Below are 25,970 nucleotides of genomic sequence, written 5' to 3'. Positions count from 1 at the left end.
AATAGCAAGAATTACTCTGAGGTAGGAGCAGATAACATCTACCTTTATGTGAAAGGGGTAGTTAGAAGGAAAATCCAGAGTGCAACCTGTGTCTGTAGGTTTCTTATATAAGGAAAATTATACAGGGTGTCTCAAAAATATTGGTACAAACGTTTAGGGGTGGTAGGTAACATCTAAAGGAATGTGAATTGCATAGGAACCCATAACCGGAAACGTCACTGTAAGTCGGTAGACAGCACTGTTCGGCGCCTCCGCAGCCAGGTGGGCAGGAGCAGCAGTGCGTAGCACACGCTTCTTGATTAGACCATGGTTCGAGCCCATGCCCACCAAATACGTAGTATACGGAAAGGTCAGGGAATGACCACCGCATATCTCCGGAGCAATATGGCCTTAGTTGCTAATGCTCCTAAAAACCAAATAACAAATAAACAGCACTGTTCATCAGTTTGCGAGAGAAAATTTCTGGTTTATTCATTTAAGCAGTAGTCGCTTCACGAAGAGCATGCATCGATATATGAACTGTGAGTTGGCAGACATGCACCTAGTGTATGGATTAGCAGAGGGCAATAGACGAGCCGCTCAACGAATTTATGGAGAACGCCTCCCAGACAGACATGTACTGGACCACCGATTGTTTGCACGTGTGCATCAAAATTTGTGCGATTATGGGTCATTTAGAGGTAACAGGAGGATTAGTGCGGGCAGACCACGTTCAATGCGAACTCCCAGCATGGAAGAAAGTGTGTTGAATGCCATCCAGAATAATCCTACTACCAGCACACATGCCGTTGCCTCTGCCTTAGGAGTGTCTCGTTGCAGTGTACAGCATATCTCACACAATGATTCCTTACACCCCTTTCATCTCCAAAGGGTTCAGTTACTGCTGCCCCAAGATCATCCTGCATGTGTGGCTTTTGCGCAGTGGTTTCTCCAAGAAAGTGTTCAAGACTTGAATTTTCCAGCCTATGTTTTGGTCACGGATGAGGCTTATTTCACTCGGGAAGGCTTATTCAATCAGCACAATGCTCATGTGTGGGCTCACGACAACCCACACAGTGTGCGCCCCCCCCCCCATAAAGGGAACCAGGTTAGAGTACCCAGTTCAGATCGCCAATGGCGTGTTGGCAGCAAACCCGCAGAATGTCTTCGTCGGTGTCATGTCCAAGCAGTGTCGAATCCAGTATGAAAGTCAAGCAGTGTCGAATCCAGTATGAAGGTCAAGCTGCCCATCCCACTCCGGGGGTGGGATGTGTTAGCTGGCAGTGGGGAACCCAACAGGCGAGGGGTGGGAGAGACACACATTTACTTCATTCATAATCTGCATTCTCACTCTACTTGCATTCTTTTTTTTTTTTTATTATTATTTTTTATTTATTATTTTTTTTTAAATACTTTTTTCATATTTTATATATTTTTTTTCTTTTCCAAGTTTTTTATATATATATATATATTTTTTTTTTTTTTTTTTCACTCAACTCATTCATCTTTTTCTCACACACCAGAAGGGGATGCAATGATGTGTAGTGTAAATTTAAATACTAATTAAAACTAGGGTTAGTGTGTACTTAACTGTAGCATTTATGGTTTGTGTTCTTTTTCTCACATGCTTACACTTTTATTCATTCTTCTAGCTCTCATCTCATTTATTCGACTCTTACTTTCTGCACTGCACTCTCTGGGCACTGCAACTTACTGTTATTCATTTGTGGTGCAGGCCTAGCCGCAAGGGTTTTTTTTTTTTTTTTTTTTTGCAGGCCAGTGGAGAATGTAGTGATAGTGTTTATGTGGTTATTAAATGTTTGTTGGTACAGTATATATAAAGTAATGTAAGTTATTTTTAACTTTGTATTCTTTCGTCCAGTTACATTTGCTCTTCCATTCATTCCCATTCACTCTCTCTCTTTCCCTCATGTTAGGTCACTCTTTCTTTCACCAAAACTACCATTTCTTCCCTTTTACCATACTTCCTAGTTCACTCAGTGCCCAGCCTATTTATTCTATCTTTCATTCTCATTCATTCATTCTTCTTTCATTCTACATTGATTCCCCTTGCTACTAGCTTACTGATATTTTTCAGTTAATCTGCTTCCCTGGCTGCCTGTACATCTCCCTCCCCTACATGGTTACTTATTTGGTGTGGGGCCCCAGGTTCCTACACATGGCAGGGTAGTCCTGGGGCGTTTTGTTATGTCAGGTTTCTGTCAGGGTGCAGAATACTGCTATCCCAACAGTTTTTAAGTCATCGTCTGGGCGTTGTGAGAAACTTTGGCAATTTTACTATTGATTATTGTTTAATTGCTGGGGGGGGGGGGGGCTGAATTGCCATTCTTTGGATTGCTCTGCGCATTTCGAATACTTTCTGTGTGAAAGATGTAAAAGATTTATAATTTTGCTCTTCTATGGTGAACAGATGTTCTTCTCCCCTGAGAAGGGGACCAATCTGTGCTGTTAGCTCTGTTCTGGGGATGTCATATATTATACATTCATATAGAATGTGTGCCCAGTCTTCACTTTCGCCACAGGTGCAGTTTGGGTCATCGGTCAGGCCTAAGGAGGTTAGTTTTGCCTTTAGGGAGCCGTGACCTGTCAATATAAATGTTGTAAAAAGTCCAGGGGCATACCACTTAGGTGGCTTTGAGCTAACCATTGACACCCGTGGCAGAAACCGTTTGATAACCAGACATCTGGTTTCCTGCTCCCACTTTGTTTGCCATAGCTCTTGGAGCTTTTTGGCTATTCTTTTTTTCTTTCATCATTGAAGGTGTTGGTTGTATCAAGGGCTATCCCCAGAAATTCTGTGGGTATGCCCTTTTTAAATCTATAATATAAGCCTCTTTTGGCTACTTCCAGGTAAAGTGGGAGAGTTCCAGCCAGCAACTGTAGTGCAGGTGTGCTTACTGTGCGACATGCTCTGGTAATTGTGAGTAGTGTTGTCCTTTGTATCGATTCTAATTTATTCCTATTTCTTACTATGGCCGAGCGGATGAACCACGCACCGGCTCCATAGGTGATAACAGGTAGGAACATTGCACGGTATATGATTGCCAGGGTCTTTCTTTTGAGTCTCCAGTCTGCTCAACCGATCCTGGCAATCATACCTGCATAATTTCTCACTTTCTTTGCCAAGTAGATCAAATGGGGATAAAAAGTTAATTTTGAATCAAAGACCACTCCAAGATATTTTAGTTCTGTTACCATTTTTATAGTGAATGTGTTAATTTTGATTTGTGGACGTTTTCTTATGTCCAAATTGCCTTTTAGAAGTATTTGTTTGGTTTTTTCAGGCGATATTTTGAGCATGTGCATTTGTGCCCACTCCTGCAGCAAGAGGGCGGCATTTGATCTTTGCTCTACAACCACTCATGAGTTACCTTTTACAAGGAAAATCATGTCATCTGCAAAGGCCAGGCTTTCCACGGGGCCCAGATCCAAGGCCAGAAATTTGTCCAGAACAATGTTCCAAAAGAAAGGGCCAAGGATTGAACCCTGCGGGCAGCCTTTATTCACAGGGCGTGTCAATTCCTGGAACCTTGTGTGTACTGAGACACTTCTGTCTGTAAGGTAGCTGTTTATTACCTTATAGAGGTTTTGTGGGGCATTTGCCTGGCGAAGTCTCCTAAGGACACTAGGCCACCAGAGTGAGTCAAATGCCCCAGCAAAGTCAATGGAGATTGCCAGCATATATTTCTCCTCTGTGTTTTTAACTGTTGTCAGTAGGTGGTGCATGGCATCCTCCGTAGAATTGCCCTGCTTAAAACCGTACTGATTGTTGGAATGCAAACCTGCTTCTGTGTAATATTGAGCTAATCTGCTATATATTAGTCTTTCATATATTTTCCCTAGTAGAGGGAGTAGGGCTATTGGTCTATATGATTTGGGATCAGTAGGGAGTTTTTCAGGGTTTTTGAGGATTAATCTTAACATAGCTTGTTTCCATATTTTTGGGAATATACCTTCTGTCATACAGTTATTATATAGTGCTATTAATTTATCTCGTGCTATTTCCGCTAATTTTTTGATAAGCTCAACCTCTAAGAGGTCAAAACCTGGGCATTTATTGTTTTTGGTTTTAGATAGTGCTATTTCTAAATTTTATATAGTGAACAGAGGTTCAATATTGGCATTGTCATATTCAGTGTTTTCTTTTATAATGTTTAGCTGGGTGGGGGAATGATTTCCAGTTTCAGTCTGAATGATACTGTCTAGGATGTTATTTACAGAATCCACCCAACACAGGGTTGGGGTTCCATCTGGTTTGACAGTAGTTTCTAAGACATCTCCTCTTGGCAGCTTGTTGGTCACTATTCTGTAGACAACTCCCCAAGGGTTATTATTTCCAGTAGTTCCCACCAAGTGCCTCCAGCATTCCTTTTTCTTGTCTCTTATGAAGGCTGTATACTGATTCCTGAGAGTTCTATAAGAATCTCTCAGTGCATCCACCTCATTTTGTGGCCAAGATGTTCTGTCTTGTTGAAAATGTCTCCTCGCCTGGTGTACCCTACTTCTGAGTATAGTCAGTTCGGGGCACCACCAGGGAACTGTCTGCTTCCTCGGTTTTTTCCGTGGGATGGACAGGGTTGCTGTTTTTGTTAAAATGTTTGTCATAGTCAGTGCTTGCTCGTCCGGGCTACAGTTATCTGATCTAGACCACTCATTTTCCTGTTTTTGCAGCTCAGCTGCTGTATGTTCTGAAAAAATCTGCCAATTTTCCTTTTTAAGGTTATACCTTTTGATATCCAACAGGGAGTGTTGGGTTGTTTGTAATTGCCTGTTTAGTTTGAAGGAAATAGCTCTGTGATCTGATGTGGTCAGGCTGGCTGGACACACCAGTCTGTGATTTTATAAGCTATTGAATTGGTGGCAAGAGTAACATCAATGTCACTCTCCCACACTGTACTGCTAAAAGTTGGGAGGTTATTTGGTTGGTTTAGCACTTGAAAGGGTGAGGTGGCTGTATAGTCTAAAAGTATCTGGCCATTGTGTGTGCCTGCTCTGTCTTCCGTACAGCTATGCCATAAGGCTGACCGGCAGTTGACATCAGCACACACTATGATATTTGCAGTAGGTAGAATTTGTGACTACTTGTAGGTATTCAATAGTTGGGTTTATATCTTCACCTGGTCTGGAATATAGTGATATAATGTAAAACTGTCCTACAGCACTGGTGATATGGGCACACACTCCCACTGGGGAGCAGAGGTGACCCACCTTTGTGACTGTAAGGTCAGTATTTTTAACTACTATTGCTGTAGAAGGGACACCTGAGGTGTATTCTATTATTTTATAGCCTCTTGGGTATCCCTGAACCCTACCCATATGTGCGTAGGGTTCCTGGTGTACCAAGATATCTATATTATTTTCTTCCAATTTGAGTTTGATCTGATCTACAACGGCTCTTGCTCTTTGAGCATTCAATTGGACAAGATTTAGAGCCCTAGTCACATTTACGTTTTCAATCTGGCCCATAGTTGGTTCTAGTTCTGTCAGTGTCAGTGTAGGTACTATATTGACAGTGGTAGAGAATGAAAAGGACCTGGGGCAATTGTGCAGGGAGATGTGAAGTTTTCTGAGCAGTGAAGACGGTCTGCAAGAGTAGCTCATGGTGTCTTGTCAGTGATATACAGGAATTTTTCTAGCACGGATAAGGGGGTTATTATACCCTTGTATAAGGGTACACCTTGAGTACTGTATATAGGTCTGGGGGCCCCATTTTAAGAAGGATGTAGAGCTGTTGGAATGAGTACAGAGAAGGGCAACAAGATTAGTGAATGGAACAAAGGTTTGCTCTTACGAAGAAAGGCTTAAGTTTTGCAGATTAGTGTTTGGAGACTAGGCACCGCAATCAAGTGATCTGATTGATGTGTATAAAGCCTTGAATGGTTTGAGTGTGCTGAATGCGGAAGGGATTCTTCCTCTTGCTTAAAATAATCACCTGAGAGGGCATAAATTCAAATTGAGGAAAGACAGTTGTAGGATATATGTGCAGAAGTTTGCCTTTAGCCAGCAGGTAGTTGGTTGGTGGAACAGACTTCCATGTTTTGTTGTGGAAATTGATAGCCTAAATAAATCTAAGGCTGAGCTGGACAGATATTGGGAACGAATGGAGGGGTGAAATCAGAGCCTTTTTTTTTTAAATTTTTTATTTTTTTGGCTGATGCTGCATAAGCGTGCTTTCTTGCATCGTCTGCCTCTACTAATGCTAATATCTGTGTTTCATGATTTCTTCATTTTGAGTATTTCATGTAGGAAAAACAGAAGGAAAAGTAACTACCAGTGTAGAAATTTATCATCACACATTGTCTCTCTCTCTCTTCCAAAAAAAACAAAAGAAACAAGGATTTTAAGAGAACTTTCCCCTTCTCCCTTTCAGGTGAATTCTGTTTTAGGTATAGGGCTGTACAGGGCTTTCATAATTTTCAAAATTTTTTTTCTTTCCTTGCAAATCATTACATGTTATATACAGATTTTTGAAATAATTCTTGATGATGAATTTTTTGCCAAAATGATTTCATTCAAGTGAAACTGAAATTTTAATTAAAGTGGTATTTATTATAACAGGATTATTCTATGGGTTTTTTTTTAGTGATTTGTTTTCCTCAATATGTGAATATTTAAATACATCTTTTCGGTGATATGAGTTTTAACCTTATATATTAATTTTATTTTGAACAGAATTCTGGAACAAAAGAAAAGCCTTCATTCATAAATAAAGATTTACCTGTACAGCTTTGTAAATTGCCAAAAACCGAATCAAATAAGTTAAAATTAAAAAGGTAAGAACTTGACTATTTTTGAAGTAAATGTCTTTTTTTTAAATGCTAATATATATATATATATATGACTGATGATGACAAGCATCATCAGTCAATCAATTATCAAGTTCCAATTTTTTTTTAATCTTAAACAAAGTAAAGCAGATCATAGGGCATTTGGGTTTGGATTATTCAGTTTAGCAGTAGATACAGGCTGTGAAGTATCACTGTATCAAGTTTGTAAATTGTACATGCCCTAAAGTTAATTGACTGTTTTTATGAGGAAAATTCTGAATTAGGTGGAAGTTGTTCAAGCTATGAGTATATCATATCTGTAAATTGTCGATTTGCAGGATGAAAAACCCTGTCTCCACATGTAACCAGTTAGCATTAGTAGAGGCATATGATATGCCTCTACATATAAAGCAAGCTTATACAGCATCAGCCAAAAAAAAAAAAAAAACACCTTCCCATTTCACCCATCCATTCGCTTCAAATGTTTGTCTAGTTCAGCCTTGAATTTATTTAAGCTGTCAACTTCTACAGCAACAGATGGAAGTTTGTTCTAGCGATCAACCACATGCTGGCTAAAGGCAAACTTCTGCACTTCTATTCTACAACTGTCTTTCCTCAGTTTGAATTTATGTTCTCTCAGGTGATTAATCTGGGCAAGAGGCAGAATCCCATCAGCATTGAGCTTGCTCAAACCATTCAAGGGCTTATACACCTCAATCAGATCACCTCACAGGTGCCTAGTCACCAGACACTGTAATTTGCAAATCTTTCTTCGTAATAGCAACCTTTTGTTCCATTCACTAATCATGTTTCCCTTCTCTGTACTCGTTCCAGCAGCTCTACATCCTTCCTAAAATGAGGCCTTCAGACCTGTGTACAGTAATCAAGGTGTGGCATGACCATTGCTTAGCTTCCTTGAAAAGACCTCAATAATAAGTTCCTTGCTTTTGTCAGTAGGATAGGTTTGAAGTCCCTTAACATATAGATGTCTGCTTTGAATTTAATGTGTTTACATTATGCAATGCTTGTTCACCTGGTTAGGAAATTGTGAAATTTGCATCATTGCTGGTGACCTATACAAAGATTCTGATGCACATATCAATTGATTCTAGCATGCTCTGGCCATTGCTAATTTTCTGTAATCTTATCTGCTGCAACCAGTATAGCTAGATTGTATTTTAACATGATTTATTATTATGTTATAATTACAGAGCTGCCAGCCTGAATATCGTGATATCCTTATTTGAGTTGGAAATTATTTTTGAATCTTCTTTCTATCTCCAAATGAAGATTTTTTTTTTTTTTTTTTCCCGAGGATGGTCTTTTACCAATTTTTTTGTGCAGAACCTTGAAATTCATCAAGCACGACTTACAGGAATCTATTATACATTATCAAAACCATATTTGAATATATGTTTGTTGATGCTATTGGCTTTAAGTATTGCATCTACAAAGATAATCATATGTCATTCAAAAAGTCTCATCAGGACTTGAGTGTATGATATTAACAAGAAATTAATGAGTTAATTTTTAAATATGAAATTTCATAATTGACGTGTTTGTGCATATGATTAATTCACCCTAAATCAGGATATTTACCATAATAATAACAGTTGAACCAGTAGTGTAATGAATATACTTATTTCAGAAATGTTCTTTGTTTTTTCCTATCATACACCATTTTTTCACAAATTGCCGAAGTTAATATCATTAGTTCTATTATCAAATATAGTAGTAGTAGTAGTAGAGGCATGTGATGCAAGAAAGCAAGCTTATGTAACATCAGCCAAAAAAAAAAATTTCACACATTCATTCCCTCTAAGAGTTTGTCCAGTTCCTCCTTTAATTGATTTAAGCTATCAACTTCCACGACAGATGGAACTTTGTTCTAGCGATCAACTATCCGCTGACTAAAGGCAAATTTCCGCACATTTATTCGACAACTCTTTTCTCAATTTGAATTTATGCCCCCTTGGGTTCGTAATCTGAGCAAGAGGAAGAATCCCATCAGAATTGAGCCTGCTCAACCCATTCAGGGCCTTATGCACCTCATTCAGATCACCTCGCAGGTGCCTAGTATGCTGCAATTTGCAGAACTTAAGCCTTTCTTGGGAAGAGGATCCCTTTGTTGCCCTTCTCTATACTTGCTCAAGCAACTCTACATCCTTCCTAAAATGAGGCCTCCAGATCTGTATGCAGCACTCAAGATGTGGCCTGACCATTGCCTTATACAAAGGGATAGTCATCTCCTTTTCCCTACTAGCAAAATTCCTGTATATCATTGACAATACCCCATAACCTGCTCTGGCAGCTTGTCTGCACTGCTCAGAAAACTTCATATCTGACTGCACAATTACTACCAGGTCTTTTTCATTTTCTACCACCCTAAGTATAATACCACACAGTTGGTACGATTCTCTGGAGTTACTTCTACCCATATGCAGAACTTTGCGTTTGTCAGTGTTAAACTTCAGTTGCCACTTCTCGGCCTATCTGCCCAAATTTTCTAGATCCTGTGGTAGCACTGCCATTACTGTCATTAAGAACCCTGCCAACCTTAGTATCATCTGCAAACTTGGATATTAAGCCTGATATGCCTTCATCAATATCATTGATAAATACACAAAACAACAGTGGGCCCAACAGCAAACCCTGGGGGACTCCACTAATAACATTAGTCCACAAAGAGCAGCATCCATTGATTACAACTCTCTGTGTTCTCCCACTCAACCACCCTTTTATCCATTTTAGCAACTTGGCCTTAATACCATACTGCTCCAATTTCTACAGTAGTCTTCCATGTGCAACAGTATCAAAAGCTTTCTTGAAATCCAAGTATATGATATCAAAATTATTTTTTGCATCCAGTTCCTTTGTTACCACATCATATTATCCAATCAGAATTGTCAGACAAGACTTTCCCTTAACAAACCCATGCTGTATCTGAATTATTACTGCAGTCTTGTCTAGATGATTCTGCAATGCTTCTTTAACCAGTGACTCCATTATTTTATCTGGAACAGAAGTTATACTAAGAGGTCTGTAATTACTCATGTAACCCTATGATCTGCCTTTGTGAATTGGGGATACATTTGCACACCTCCCTGTCCATGGGGGTTTCCCCTGATTTCAAGGATGCTTTCATATTTATTGCTAAGAGTTTGCTTACTTCTTTTGCTGCCTCCTTTAATATAACTGGATAGATTCCAGCCACCCCAGGTCAGGGCATTTTTACCACTAGGCAAACCTATGCAGCTGCTTTGGGCCTCATCTTTTTAGGGGCCCAGCACTCCACAGAATGAAATAATTTTTATGAAAAAAAAAAAACAAAAAAAAAACACATATTTTTGCTTTATATCTCTTTGATAGTAAAAACGAATTGTCTGTTACATATTTTTACATTATTTTCTAACAATAATTTACATTTTTTAAATAAAAGTAATTTATGAGAAGTTATGGAATCAATTGATTATAATGAAATAATGATAAATTTGCTTTTGTAAAAGCTAGAAAAATAGAAACTTAAGTTGATTTATGGCAATTTACAATACAATATTGTGTAACAATTTATAACTTATAATTACATTGCAATACTAGTTTATTTTGTTTATGTACTTGTACTACATTTTTATGTTGTGATTTTAAATTATGACTGAAAACATTTATTTATTTAGAATTATTTTTTTATTTATTATATAACATTATTACTAATACTACTTAATATTTGTTATTGGAAACATTTCTTTTAATTGCAATTTTTTTTTTGTTCGTATACTAGATTATTAAAACTGATTTTAATTTGAGATTGATATTTATTTGTTGAATAAATTTATTTTGTATTGAAATGTGTTTCCTTTACCTTGCTCATCCTTCTAATAAAAAAAAAATCAATTCTAGTATTACAGATTATCCGTGTAACCTTTAATTAAATATCAATATAAAACTTTTAAGAATAAGGCCTGAGTTCACCAATTTGCCTATAAAATCGGCACTGCCCCCAGGTGCCTTTCTTATGTTTAACTTTAACAATTTCTCCTCCACTTTGCTCTCAGTTATTACAAAATCATTAAGTTCCCTGTTAGAGTTTAATAAGCTTCTGTCCGCCACTTCTCTACAGAATTTCTCATGTGTGAATGCAGATGCAAAATACTCATTCAATTTGTCAGGTATCTGAGCAGGATCATAAACAGTTGAACCATCGATATCGAGTGGACCAATCTGATTCGTCCCCTTCCTTCTAGAGTTTATATACGTAAAGAAGGCCTTGCTGTTTTTCTTAGCATCCTTTGCCAAATATTTCTCATAATATACGCTCCTCGACGTGGGCACCTGTACGTGGTGAGGGGACCTCCCAGTGATGCTGCTGGTTTTCCAGATTAGCATCATTGGGATCTAACGCCCGTACCTTGGTTCCAAGGTTACATCGTTGGAATCTGAACAAAACATTTATCATCCTTAAAAGCAAGTGTTGTATTCAGTAAACATTTAAAGAATAAACCCATTTTGTCAGCATTAAAAACATCCTTACGCTCATATTCTTCCAAAATCTTCTTTAAGGTATTATTCCTCCAACTGTTACAATCTTCTTTGCTTACATTAACACTTTCTCCACAAATAACCTTTTCCACAATTCTGTGGCGCTTCTTAAATTTATCTAGCCACCCAGTGCTCGCATTAAATTCTGTATGTCCAAGGGACTGTGCAAATTTCAGAGCTTGTTGCTTAATTATTAGGCCCGATATTGGGATATTCTTTTCACATATCATTTGCACCCATTTTAGAACAGCTTTATCAACATCTTTGTATATACACAACTTAATTCGCTTCTTGTCTGCTCCTCCTTCAATTGCATTTAAAATCGATTCTCAATTTATTTTAAATCGTAGATAAACTGCTTGCAGATTGCCATATTTCTCCGCAACATCTTTTTTCTTAAAACCCTGGTCAATATCATAACAATCTTTGCTTTATCATTAATACTTAAACACTTTCTCTTCGACATTGTTTCCGCAATTATAAAAATTACTCTACTGCAGTTCTTGCCGATACATACACTGCAAACTTCGCTGCGCTGGCCATGTAGTGAATTGTTAGTACCGCCTACTCAATGACATTCGCTTGCCAATTCAACAGTATCATTCACTTTGAAGAAATATACGACTTTGTGAATTTCTTTTATTCTGCTTTCATTCATATATACACGAAAGAAAATTTATGATTAACGTATGCTGTATGTTACTTTTCAGAAAAAAAAATACAAGAGCATATAGCCTATGTGATTGAGGATGAACGAAATAAAAATAAAAATCATGAAAACCATCTACTGGGAGTCCAGTTAGATGAGAATGGAGATACCATATAATGATTGACATCAAGGTCATGTGGTACAGCTGAGGTGAGAAGCGAATGTCACTCAGTAGGCGTTACTAAAAACCGACTATGGTGGCATTCTATGTATTGCCTCCGCAGCATGCTAACGGTTTACCGCAGCGAATTTCGTTTTCCCCTGGGCCAACATCAATTTACAAATCTACCCTATTTATTGTAAAGTTTAAGACCACTTTTAAGAAAACCCATTTGGTTTTATAACTGTAACAAAAATTAAACAAAGACCCTCCTATGGGCGTCAATGGCCACAAGTGTTCACTAAAAGGATGATTATTTAATTCCAGATGCTAATGCGCAATTTCGGAAGGAAGGAGGCGGTATATTTGAGTGGCTGTTTAGCAATAAATGCTTGAAAATCTTCAAAACTGCTTTTACTAATTTTTTTAAAAATTAGTTATAGAGAGACTAACACTTCGTTATATGGGGTTAATTTTACATGCAATTTCGTTTCAAGGTGCAATGTTTTGCGAAAAAATTCATAATATAGAGAAATTCGTTAAATAGAAGTTCATAATAGAGAAGTTCCACTGTATATATATATATACACACACAGTGTTTTTTTTGTAAAAAAAATAGGTGCCAGTACTCATTCTTTGCTATCAGGAAAGATCGAAAATTAAAAGGTACTCTACAAATTTTTTTCCTGATATTTTTACTTTAGTAGTACTAGTAATGTTTTTAGAATAAGAATAACAAATTAAGTATATTAACACAGTTTATTAAGCATAAATTTATTATTCAAGTATATAATAAAAGAGTTCTTCTTATATAAAAAATAAGTAAAATGTGAGTAAAATAAGTAAAAAATAATAACATAAGTAAAAATAATTTCATAATAAAGTTTTTCTAGAATATTCCAAATTTTTATTAAGTTCTCATCTGACACCCTATGGCAATCTTTTTTGAGTGAAGAGCCATTTTTGGTCTAATTAAAAAAAAAGAGAGAGAATTCGAAGAGCCGCACCTCAACTCAAGCTGGGAGGAGGGGGGAAGAGTTGTTTAAGAAATGGAATAGAGTGAGAAGGTGTTTATTAAAAAATATATATTTTTTTGAAATATTATTTATTAATATTGAAAAAACGTAACAAACATCCAAATAGGTACAAATTAATGTGACTTTTGCTGATGAACTTCTTGAGCGAGGCTCTCAACTTCATGCGAGTATGTCGTAATTAAACATGCTGAACTTTAAATATGCCCGCATTGTTAAGACGACAGTTTCTTGATTTATTTTTAATATAGTTCATGTTCAAAAATATTTGCTCGCAGAAATAAGTCGAACCAAAAACTGAGAGAAGTCCAAACGCAAATATTTTCAAATTTATATATGGATCCGGTAAGCTACTCCACGCATCGAACACAATTCGGTCTGCATTTTAAACTCATCTATCACCGTCCATTTGTGTAGAATTGCAAGGGCAGCCTTTTGCCTCTCCAAATCCTCAATTTCAGTTTTAAGGCATTTTAGTCTTGCACTCCACGTGTCCTTGATTTTTAAGTCCTCTTGAGTCCATTTCAAATTGTGCTTCGTGTGAGCTGTAAAATTAAAGAACCGCAGTTACATGTTAAAAGAGCTGCATGTGGCTCGCCAGCCACAGGTTGCCGACTTCTTTTCTTCCTCTTTGTGTGTCGGTTGCTGAATGACGTTTCCGAAGCAGTGAATCAACATATTTTGCTGGATTGAAGTGGGTCAGCGGTGGGCCTACAATTTAAAGAAACTGTTTTTGCCATCAACGAAGCACTGGTTGGGCTGGCGATCAGGTTAATTTCTGAAAATCCTCGTTCACATTCACTCGATGAAATTGGTATCATACTCAGAGCATTCATCAAATTCTTCAATTCTTCCGAAACCTTCTTATCAATTAGGTATCCACGAATTGCATCTCTTTCATTTAACTGTAACCTAATTGACAATTTTCTAACTTCGCTTGGACCAACGATTCATGTTTAGAAGGATTAATACCTTCGTTGTCCTCGTTTTCCATCTCTCGTCATCAGTATTGTCACTAGTACTTAAATTTGAATTTTTTCTTTTCTTTTTTTTGAAACTGTCCAAAATGTCGGTGTCATTCGGATATACAGGTACTGTGAACATGTCAACAGAGATAGGGAAAATTTACAGAAAAATGTGGATAACGCACTTCCTCGAAACAACAGATGATTATTTGTCGGGGTAAAAGAAAATCACTTTTATAATTCTCGAACGGGGCGCTTACAGTTGATTCACAGAGGTGTCCAACCTATGGCCAGCGAGGAAGGTGAACTAAAACAGCATTTTAAATTTTGTTAATCATCAAAAAAAAAAATCTCATTATATGTTTCAGTAAATGTAATTGTGTATTGTACTTAATAAAATTTTCGGATATTTTCAATTTTACTTTAACAAGATATGGAAAATGTAACACAATAAAAAAATCTAACTTTGAATTTTTTTGAATATGGCCACTGTATGGGAAAAGGTTGGACACCAGTGCAGTAAAGGTTGGCCAGAGCCCATTGGGAATACACCTTGATCTGCTCACTCTTGACTAGCGCCACAGAGTAGTAACATATCTTACTTCTCTGTGACTACCGCGACTCCTCCTTATGTGGGGTACCACTTTTATCGGGTACCACTAAGTTGTAGAATGCCTTAGCTCTCTTAATTCTTGCAGCAGGACTAATTGCCTAAATTGCCTGAAGGCCAGAAATGCGAACAGTGCGTACCGAGTTAATTCTCTCCTAATCCGTTCGCTATATGAAAATTTTCTTCGCTCAACGGAAAGTATTTTAAATGTAACTTCCAAGGGAAAGTCAAAATAATTCACTATAAAAGGACTTCGTTAAACAGAGGTCGGACTGAGTAATTTAGAATTATAAAAATGGTTATACAGTTTTATAAAGAAATATCTTAATAATAGACAGTAAAAAATGCAAATTTAGTTAAATAATTTTAAGCTTATTTGAATAGTAGGTAAACATATGAAAAAAATTTACGGAATATTACAAATTTCGAAGTGCACTGCATCCAAATGTCACACATCACTGTTAATAAAGGTGCCGGTACGCCGTACCATTGCATACCATCCCAAAAAAAAACACTGTGTGTGTGTGTGTGTGTGTGTAAGGTGGAATTAATATGTCTGTTAAATCCAGAAACAGTCTCTACTTACAATCATTTGAACCTGTGTCAAATGATTGTAAGAAATGACTGTGTAAGAAACTCCAGCAGAAAATGGAGCTTCTCTTACAAAATTGTAAAATGCAACAAAACTCTCAAAGACTCAAAAGTAAAAGAAATGCATGTATGCACACTCAATAACATTCATGTATGTGGCCAGGAAGTGGGTCCATGTGAGTAAATTGTCTCTGTCTCGACTACAGAATCTGTGTAAACAGGGCCTGAAATGTGAGTATCCAACACCTGAGCAACTGCTGCAGATGCTCATCCCAAGGCATGTGGAGCTGGGCATAATCTACTATCTGTGCCTCAATAGTGCACTAAAATCCCGCATCCACTGGAGGTAGTGCAATTCCAGTGGATGCCGGCAATCCTGTACTCCGTATGCCCAGTCCTGAGTACCAACAGAAAGAAAAAATAATAATAAAATAAAATAAAAATAAAATATTAAATAAAATAAATTAATTATTAATAATAAATAAATAAAATAATAATAATAATAAAAAAAAACACCAGTGGTTGACATCTCTGAACAACCTCAGAGATCAAAAGAATTCAAGTCCAGGATTGACTGGTAGGTGACACAGGGAACAGCTCAACAAGAGCCTGTTGAATTATCCAGTGTGGTGAAACATCTGCATTCTTCTGCTGAAGACATCGTTGGTGAAGATTTAGAGCTTGAAAGTTAGTCTCATTTTCAATTAAGGCTTTAAGATCGACTTCTGAGGCATTCTGAACCTTATTTTTAAGTGTTGTCCATTGTTCTTCATAGTTGGGGCAGGACAATTAGGGTGTGGTTCCAGGATTCCGCTTCCCCACAGCAGCAATGAGGATTTGTTGCCAGTCTGAATTGCAACAGTTTCGCTTTAAGGCACCATGTCCTGTTAGGATGCAGGACATGCTCATGGATAGGTAGAACTAATTACAATGTGGCTTATTCATGGCAAAGGTGACATCCTGGATAAAAAGTCTGGCGACCTCTCCAGTGGGACTTTCATTCCATCTAACCTGCCAGTAGGAGAGGAGTTTATTCCATAGGTTTATTTTTTTCTTGTTTGATATTTGTAGCAGGATTGCAGTCTATTCCAAGGAGTGAAGTTAGTAGGCCTTTTTTGTGTTTGTAGATGTAGCCTCTATAAGCTGTATATAGGTCCAGGGGAAGGGTCCCCCTGATAGAACCTGCAGTGCATTAGTTGAGGTTGTTCTTGGTACTCGGTGTGTTGCAAGCAGCATGGTTCTTTGCATGGAAAGGAGTTTGGCCTGGATTTTACTGTTAGTGACCCTATGGAACCAGACCCCAGCAGCACAGGAGGCAATTGGCAAGAACACATCTTTATAGTAGAGAGATAGGGTTCTTTTGGTGAGTCCCCAGTCCGAACAGGAGATCCTGATGATGGCTGCAGTTGAAGGCTTTGGTTTTGTTTGCTGAACTGCTCACGTGTAGTTGGAAACTGAGCCTGTAGTCCAATATGATGCCAAGGTGTTTAGTTTGTGCCAAATATGGAATTTGCTTCCCGTGAATAAGAACTTTAGGGGGTCTGTGGTAATCCAACCTGTTTTTGAAGATCATTAGTTTTGTTTTGTGTTTGATATTTTTTATTTATTTGTGAGGGTCCAGCTTACCAGGTAATCCAGGACAATCTTTGCTCGGTCCTCAAGGATTCTCCTGGATCTTCCTGCAATTCAAATAACCGAGTCATCTGCATAGGCGAAATTGACGCAGTTGTCAAAGCTTCTGGTGAGCCACTGGTCAAGTACAGAGTTCCAAAGGAGTGGTCCTAGCACTGACCCCTGTGGGCAATTTCTGTTTATAAATTTTGAATATGACAGGTGTTGGGCAGTGACCTGAATTCATCTGTTACTGAAGTAGGATCTTATGAATTTGTAAAGATATTGATTGCAGTTCGCCAGTCTAAGGGACCTGAGGGAACTCTCTCACCAAAGGGTATCAAAGGCACCCTCAAAATCCACAAAGATAGCCATCTCATAGATTGCTGTGGAATGTGTACAGTGTTTTACAAGGGCTGTAGTGGCATCTTCCACAGTGGATCCTTTCTTGAAGCCATACTGCGAGTTGGATGAAAGGTTTTGTGAGTTTAGGATAGTTTGGATTCTGGGACCAATCATTCTTTCAAACAGCTTTCCCAGGTTGGCTTACAGAGAGATTGGGTGGTATGCTCTTGGGTCGGTATTAGGTTTTCCCAGTTTTTGAATAATTTTAAGCAGTGCCTGCTTCCAGAAATTGGGGAATATGCTTTCCAAGAGGCACTTATTGTAAAGATTTAACAAAATATTTGGGTAGAGCTCATAAAATCTGGTGATGACTGCATTTTCTACCAGGATTCAACTTAGCTACTGCAGCACCAAGTTCAACAGCAGTGAAAAGATCAACGTCCAGGATACCTTCTTAAGTGGCATTGTCTGCTCGAATCTGAATTTGGTGCATATTGTCAAGATTAGAATCATCTTTGGGAAAGATGTGTTCAATGATTTTCTCAACTGTTGAAAGTCAGTCATATGTTTCACTGTTTTGATATTGCACTGTGTTGTATATATTTGGGCAGATAATTTTGTTCCTACAGATCTTGTATACAGTGGCATAGCTACCCTTTTTCGGGCCCGGAGGCAAAGAACACGTTTGGGCCCCTACTTAATTAATGAAAATTGCAAAAACAGGAGTAAAAAATATAAACACGAGATTTTAAAAAAATTGAAACCATAATAATTCCTCCTCTGCCTCTGTAGACACTGTAATAAATATAATGAATACATTTTTGAAGGTACTGTATAAATGATGTATTAAAAAATAAATATTGAATTTATATCAAACCCCATTTTTTATTATTGTAAAACAAAACCCAATAGCTAATTACAGTTTAAGATCAACAGAAATACATACAAAATGATCGGTGAAAAAAATTTACTGTATATCTACGAAGTAAATAAAGCTAACTAGGTAGTAAGCAGTCTTTATTCACATTAACAAAAATTCAAGTCTTAAGTAAATGAATAATATCTATAAATAATAAGATTTGAATTAAAATATGCATGAACATAAAACCTCAGTAACAATAATAAATATATATATGACATGTATTACATGCAGATATAAATGACAAAAAAAACATAATAAAATATACAGAAACGTAAATAAACACCATAGGAAAAAAATACACATGCACACATATAATAGTTTTGGAGTAATTTTAAAACAAATCATTGTAACAAGTAACCAACTGTATATGTTAAATCTAGTCTATATACACAAAAAAGTTTTATAACAAATATTTTAAACTTTAATGAAAATTTTGTTCCTAGCCTTTTTAGTCGAAAAAATATCTATAATTTCGTTGAAGTCGACAGAATTCGCTACACCATTTTCTATGCTTAGAACAGACAAATTGCTAAGTCGATCTTGGCCTATTGTGTTCCTATATATGGTTATTTGTTTTAATTTTGAAGAACTCCTTTCAGCACCAGCCACAGTAACCGGCAAGGTCAAGAATATAAAACATACCGTTATAACGTCTGTAACAAATGTAGATAACGACGTGTTTTTAATTAAAATGAGGTTGCACAAGTCCCGAATTGAATTCATTTTTGAAATTTCTTGTCTAAAGATGATCTTAAATTTAATAGCTGCTGTGGGAAGTCATCAGAAATATCTTTATTGTATCGGTTTTGAAATTCTACGGCCGCTTGTTGCAGAGCTTCGTCGCTAAAAGATAGAGTGTTTCTGGTTGCAAAATTTTAAAAAAACTATCAAAAAACAAAAAAACTATCTACATTTTTTGTATTAAGAAATCTAGATTTTAATTGATGTATCACAATGTCTGTTGTTGCATAGTATATATCAACTTTAAACCGTCTTTCAGAATTTTGAAGTCGTTCGTCTTGAGCTAAATCTTCAAACATTTTTTTAACTTTCTAAATCTTCAAACATTTTTTTAACTTTCTTATTGCATTTGTTACTAAAATTTAAATTTATTCCCCAAGATCTTGCTAAAGAAAATGCAAAACTTTTACTTTCTTCATAATTATCTCTTAGCAAAACCATAGAATTTAAAGATGCCTCTAAATGACACATTGCCTGACCAAGATCTAGATTTTTTTGTTGCAGTAACTTTGAAGTTAAATTAATTGATTCCAATATTTTGTAATTTAATACCAAAAGGAAAACAAATTCTAATGTTTCCATTTTTTTTTGCATGCCAATTGCCTGGCATATTTCGTCTTTTTTTTAGACACTAATATTATTTTTGTTAACGTTTTTAGGACATCTGTAAATCTATAGCGCAATGCTAGTAAACAATCAAATCTTGATGACCAACGCGTTGGACACAATTTCTTTAGAATAATTGCTGATTTAGCGCTAGCATTTGCATCTACATTCTGTTTATGATTCAATAGATCCCATCGTACAATACCATCCGCAAAAAATGAGTAAATATTTTCAATTATGTCATAAAAAAAAGACATGCCAGCTACTTTTTTCACAGCATCGTTAATTACTAAGTTTAAGTTATATGCCGCACAATGAACATAGTAGGCATTTGGAACTTTTTGTAATATTCTTAATTGCACACTGCTATATGCCCCACCCATTGTTGCGGGACCATCATATCCTTGACCTCGGCAGTTCTGTAAATCTAGCCCTTTGGATTCTATACAGTAAATAATGTCACTTTCAGTTGTGCTAGCTGATTGATCTTTTATACTATAAAATCCCAAAAATCGCTCATTTATAATGATTTCTGATGGTATATCATTTTCTGTTTTCACAGTAACATTACGAAATATTTGACTCATCTGATCAGTTTTTATGACATCCCTCTTTTCATCTTATACAAGTTCAGTTAATTGGGACACATCGGGACAGATCACTTTGGCCCAATTAAGCGAAATTTTAATGACTGAAAAGCACATTCTAATGGAGGCAAAAAGGTATGAATAAAATAAAGGGAATGTGGTATTTAAAGAAAGCACACTGTATTTAAGTTATATTGGTACAAACATTTATTTAAAAATAACTAAATCTAAAAGCAAACAAAACGTACATATAATGTACATATGTAAAATGAAGATACAGTACAGAATAATGTCCGTGTCAAGCAAAGGTTACACATTACTTAAGGGTTCTTACTTTGAAAAAAATTATGAAGCGTACCCTGACATGTTCTCTTTATGGACTGCAATTGAACAAAGTCGGCGCAGGTATCTTATGCTGATAAAGGACTGCCTTCATTGCCTTCCTGCACGAAATAACATCTCAATTCAGCGATACATTTCCTGGCATCCTGGTTAGTCACTCACTTAGGTATATCATCGTCATCATTTTCTTGGTTTTTTGGTGTCTCTGAGTGTTTTTCTGCAATTTGTTCAATAATCGTTTCCTCATAATCTTCATTTTCATCATGGCATTGAAGGTTATCTTCAGTCGTTAAAAATTCTTCACAGTTTTGGACCTGTTGCAGTTCCAAAGCCATTTCATTTTCTGTACAGCTTATCGTGTCTGAATCACAATTAGTCATGAAACCACATTTAGCAAAACAATTCCGAATTGTTTTGCTGCTTATTCCTCGCTAGCTATTGACGATAAATTGTACAGCTTTTAACATTGAAATTTTTGCACTAACCTCTATTGATTTTGAAGATGATGTCAGCAGATTTTCCTCAATTGCTTCAAGGATGTGATTAACCAGCTTTCCACGATAATAGGTCTTCGAATTTTTTATAATTCCCGCGTCCATAGGCTGTATCAGGGATGTGGTGTTGGGGGAAAATTCCAGTTCAATATTTTTTTAAACCAGCTACATTGGAGTGTGCGGTGCAGTTGTCCAATATCAACAGAATTTTTCTGGACTTCCGTTGCAGTTCCATGTACCAGTTCATTAGCTATTGCGTAAAAATATATGTGGTCATCCATGCCTTCTTATTGGCATAATACGAAGCTAGCAAACTGCCTATTGTAAGCCCCTTGAAACAATGAGGTTTGGCACTTTTACCAATAACCAAAAGTTTGAGTTTATCATTTCCTGACAAGTTTGAGTTTATTTCCTGACATGTTTGAGCAGCACAACACTGTTACACGATCCATTGCTTTCTTTGAACCGGACAGTGTTGTGTGTGTGTTGATAGATGAGGGAACCATCCGGCATAGCACGATAATACAGACCTGTTTCATCGGTATTGTAAATGCCATCCCCACTAAATTTTTTAAGCAACTCTGGCAGTTTTTCAGATTTCCATTGCTCAGCACTCGTAGCATCAGCACTGTCCTTCTCGCCATGTGCTTTTTTGTAATTAATGTCATGTCTACACTTCCATCGAGACAACCAACCATCTGCCGCTTTGAACTTTATGTTACCTAGCTTTTTGGCCAACTCTTCTGAGTTGGTTTTTAGCATAGGGCCACTTACACGCACTCCTCGTTTAGATACGTATCATAGATGATTCAAAGCATCTTCGATGTCTGGATCTTTGCCTTCCCTCTTTCGCTTATGAGATGTTTTCTTTAAATCCACGCGCAGTGTCCACTCCTCTCTAAGTTTTTCTTGTTGCTATAGTAGTAGTGAAATTGTAGATTTTGGCACCTTTATTATCTCCACTAGCTGACGATGACTGATGTTAGGAGGTTGACTTTTTATCTTGTCAAGAATAGCGATTTTTTCTGAAAGCGACAAATCTTTATGTGGCATCTTGATATGGGTCTTAAATGTACTGAAAAAAAAGGAGGGGAGAAACCAAAATCAGTGCGCTGTTTGGTACAGTTTTTAATCTATTCTAACCCACAAGATGTATAAGATCTTTATTGTACAGTTCACCGGTACACGCAGGTACCACGACCATACAATACCCTTCACGGCACCATGCCAGGGGTTATGTACCTAGTGTGATCATATACAACTGCAAGCAAAATTTCTTCAGAATCCGATTACCACGACACAGAACAAATGTAAAACAACCACTCTACAGCACGACTTTGCAATAACTGACTCGGCTGCTGCCCGCATGATCTCTTTGTTATGAACCATCTAAATTAGTTTATTGTTCAATAAACTATATTTAGATGTTTGTGCACGCCATCTAAATATAGTTTATTGTTCAATCACAACCTTCATTGCCCCAGTTGAGCGGCAAGTTGGTCCAAATAAGCGGAACAAATTCAGGCAAAATATTTGTTTTGTTTCTGTTTGTCATAATTTTCCCCAAATAAGCGGCTGCCCTGATTAACTAGCGCCCCAATTAACCGGAATGCACTATATATATATATATATATATATATATATATATATATATATATATAGTATGTAGAAAGTGTGAAGAGGATTTTGTTTAATCCTATTGAATCTCCGGTATATACCAGAAGTGAATTTGACGAAATGGACAAGGAATGTAGCGATATATGGTAGGATGAGGTGACCAGGTAAGATATGAAAACGGAGAGACAGATAGTTGTCAAGAAATTAAAATAAGAATGAAATGGTGACCAGACTACATTGCAGTGTTTTTCACAATTTCAGTTATCTTCCTTTTCGTACTGTTACTCTCCACCCTCTATGATTACTTAGCTTCTTAATACTATTATTATTTTACTATATATATATATATTAAACCTGTTCATATTATTGTTATTAAATGGCTCATAGTCAATAATTTTTCTCTTACTCCCACTGCATACCAACTGATCTACCTAGATAATTCATTTTAGCAGCAATGGATTCACATGGTGTTATCTGAATAGGATCGACCTAGAACCTAGCTTCTGTGGGGAGACTAATAAGTATCAACATCACATTCCAGTAGTACTGCCCCTAGACATTTAAGATATGCTTGTCTCAACATGATATTAACCCCATTGTTCTGCCTGCATTAAGGGATTGAAAGGTGTGTCACCCATAGGCATCATCCATGGCTAATAATCATCTTTTCCCCATTTTCCTAGTATCTCGTCTTTCATCCCACACACACACATGCACAACAATTTTATTTATTTAAAAAAAATTCTGGTTTCTAATTCTTCTATTTAAAAAAAAAAAAAAATTGGATAGACAGAAGTTGTGGCCAGTGATTCTTGCAAGAGACCAGAACGTTACACCTTAATCGCCATAATGTTAATAAAAGGTAGATTCCTCGGGACCTCCAAATGCAGTATAATTATACCATGACCTAATACATGAGAAATATACTATACCATGATGATCTATCTATCAAAAAAAGAAGGGGAGGAAAAGAAAAGAAAAACTAAAATCATATTTGGGTGTGCCAGGCTATCTGGATTCATTTTATATTAAGGAATATGCTGTCTGTTATGCTATATTAAAGGTGCTCTAACATAACATACCACAATTTTTGCAAAACCAAAGTTTAGGTATTTAGTTATACAACCATGGTTTAGTAGGGACTAGAGCGTTCAGATTGGAACTGGAATGAATGTTTTCATTCCTATAAGAGTAATTTCAATGACATGATGTAAGCAAGTATATTAGGATTAGAGATTTAAAAGAGTGCGATAGACTCCATTGGAAAAGAGGCTGTCACTAGTTGTGATCTGAAGTACACTGAAGATGGCTAACATTAATTGTGCACTTTGATAGGTTCTTGGTCAGCAGTGTTAAATTTATATTCTAGTATTATAGTTATACTGGAGAAATCAGATTTTGAAGAAATTCAAAAAATTATGAATGATGTGTCAAATCGGGAGTGTGATAGAGACAACAAATGAATTTGAAAGAGTGAGAGTAAGATATTTTGAGCCAAAGTAGATCAAAAAGAGGTGATTCCAGATTAAGATATGTCTGACAAGGCATGCCAGAGTTGGCATATGCACCAGCTCCACCTTTATCACCAGTTCCACTTTAATGATCCCTACCACATTATTTCTCTCTCTGATTTCTTCCTTGTTATTCCCTTTATGATTGAAGAAGAGAAGTTCTATGAAAAAATGGATTCAAGCTCTAGCCAAAGAAAATAGGCCATATGCATTTTTGCCAAAATACACATATATGAGTATTTCAACAAAATTAATCCTAGAAATGTAAAATTTCTGGGATTTCTAGACATGTAAAATTTCTGGTATTAATTCTAGACATGTAAAATTTCTGATATTAATTCTAGACATGTAAAATTTCTGGTGTAATTCTAGACATGTAAAATTTCTGGTATTAATTCTAGACAGAAAAACTGACATTCCTGGAATGTATACATTATATATACATATAATGTATCAAATCAAATGCATAAGAAACCTTAATATCTTACAAACTCACTTCTCCACTTCATGGGAAGCTGAAAACTATATTTTACTTAGATTATGTCAAAGTCTTATTTGATCAGAAATAGACCGCGATTTCCTAGTATAAAATTCAGCTAGAAAAGTGCTTTCCAATAGCTAGGCCCACTACCATTCAGTTCGTTGCAAGAGCATTCTGGACATTTGGACATCATATGTAGTTTATATGTAGAGACCAATGAGCTACCCCAGTCTGTCTAATGATAGCATCTGACTTTTTAGTATGCATGTAAACTAAGATTTCCTAGCAGACCACCTCATGTGGTCCACAGTCTCCAAGGCTGAAAAAGGTCTGTATAATATTCATCAAAGAGCCAACTAGCCTCTGGGTATAGAGGCTAGTTGGCTCTATACCCAGAGGCTAGTCAGAAAACTTATAATTATTTTAAATCTAATGAAAGACAGTATTGCTACTCACAAAAACAAGCTCTCACCACCTTAGAATAATCATATCCTAATTTGTGACCTCTGTCTTCAGAATTGAGAGGAAAAACAATCTTACACTTAGTGTATTAGGAACTATATAAAGTCTATCACAGTCAATTTGTCAATTATATCCAGTTGGCTCAAAGTCTGATTCCTCTGTCAGATCTATAGGTTTTTATTGATGTAACTGTAGCTTGTCAAATTCCTATTGAGAGTAGTAAAGGTAAACAAATTTCAGATTATTATTTTAAGGGTACTGGGAACGTGTCACTTATACCCATATATGAGGTGCAAGCCAAAAGTTCCCAGATTTTTGGGGCAATAAAATTAATTGATCCTTGTGATCCCAGTGCTTCTCCCACTGTTTGAAGCATCTCTTGAACTTCTGTTTCATGATGCTGTCCAATAATTTCTACAATTCTTGAACCTCCATAATGTCTTTAAATCTTTGTATTTTTAATTGGATTTTCATTTTGGGGCACAGGAAGTCATGGTTGGGCAGGTCAGAAGGATAGGGAGGATGTGAAACTATTTTGTTCTTGGCTAAAAACTAGTGAACTGACAAAGCTGTGTGGACTGATGTATTGTTCTGATATAGAGGCCAATCCTGAGTGCACCATTTGTCTGGGTATTTTCTCCCAACTTCCTTCCTCAAATTTCCTAGAACCCGATGTAGAACTGGTGATTTTCAGTTTGGTCTGGTGGAAAGAACTTGAGATGAACAGTTCCCTCATTGAAGAAAACAATCAGCATGCTTGTTCTGATCTTCCTTGCTTTTTTTGGATGTGGAGATGATGGACTTTTCCACTGGGAAGACTCCTGCTTTGTTTCTGGGTCATAACTATAAACTCGGCTTTCACTCCTGTTATGATCTTGGAAAGGAAGTTTCTGCCCTTTCTGGCCTGTGCTTGTAGGTCCCTGCACACAGAAATCTAGT

General features: G+C 36.7%; 1 protein-coding gene across 2 annotated transcripts in view; it reads left to right on the top strand.

The window, feature by feature from the left end:
* nbs (nibrin) overlaps positions 1-25,970 on the top strand; it is a 315,228-nt gene that overhangs the window by 131,749 nt on the left and 157,509 nt on the right. For both annotated transcript variants that reach the window (XM_090376897.1, XM_090376896.1), the window contains exon 10: positions 6,673-6,773. In XM_090376897.1, the coding sequence (XP_090233023.1) occupies positions 6,673-6,773 (101 nt within the window). The remainder of the gene's footprint in view (positions 1-6,672; positions 6,774-25,970) is intronic.

This window comes from Mastigoproctus giganteus, chromosome 7 (assembly GCF_048544385.1).
Source record: "Mastigoproctus giganteus isolate SK-2022 chromosome 7, ASM4854438v1, whole genome shotgun sequence".
In the NCBI taxonomy this organism is placed as follows: Eukaryota; Metazoa; Arthropoda; class Arachnida; order Uropygi; family Thelyphonidae; genus Mastigoproctus; species Mastigoproctus giganteus.
The sequence above is the reverse complement of the archived record's forward strand: the minus strand, read 5'-3'. Positions and strand labels throughout refer to the sequence as shown.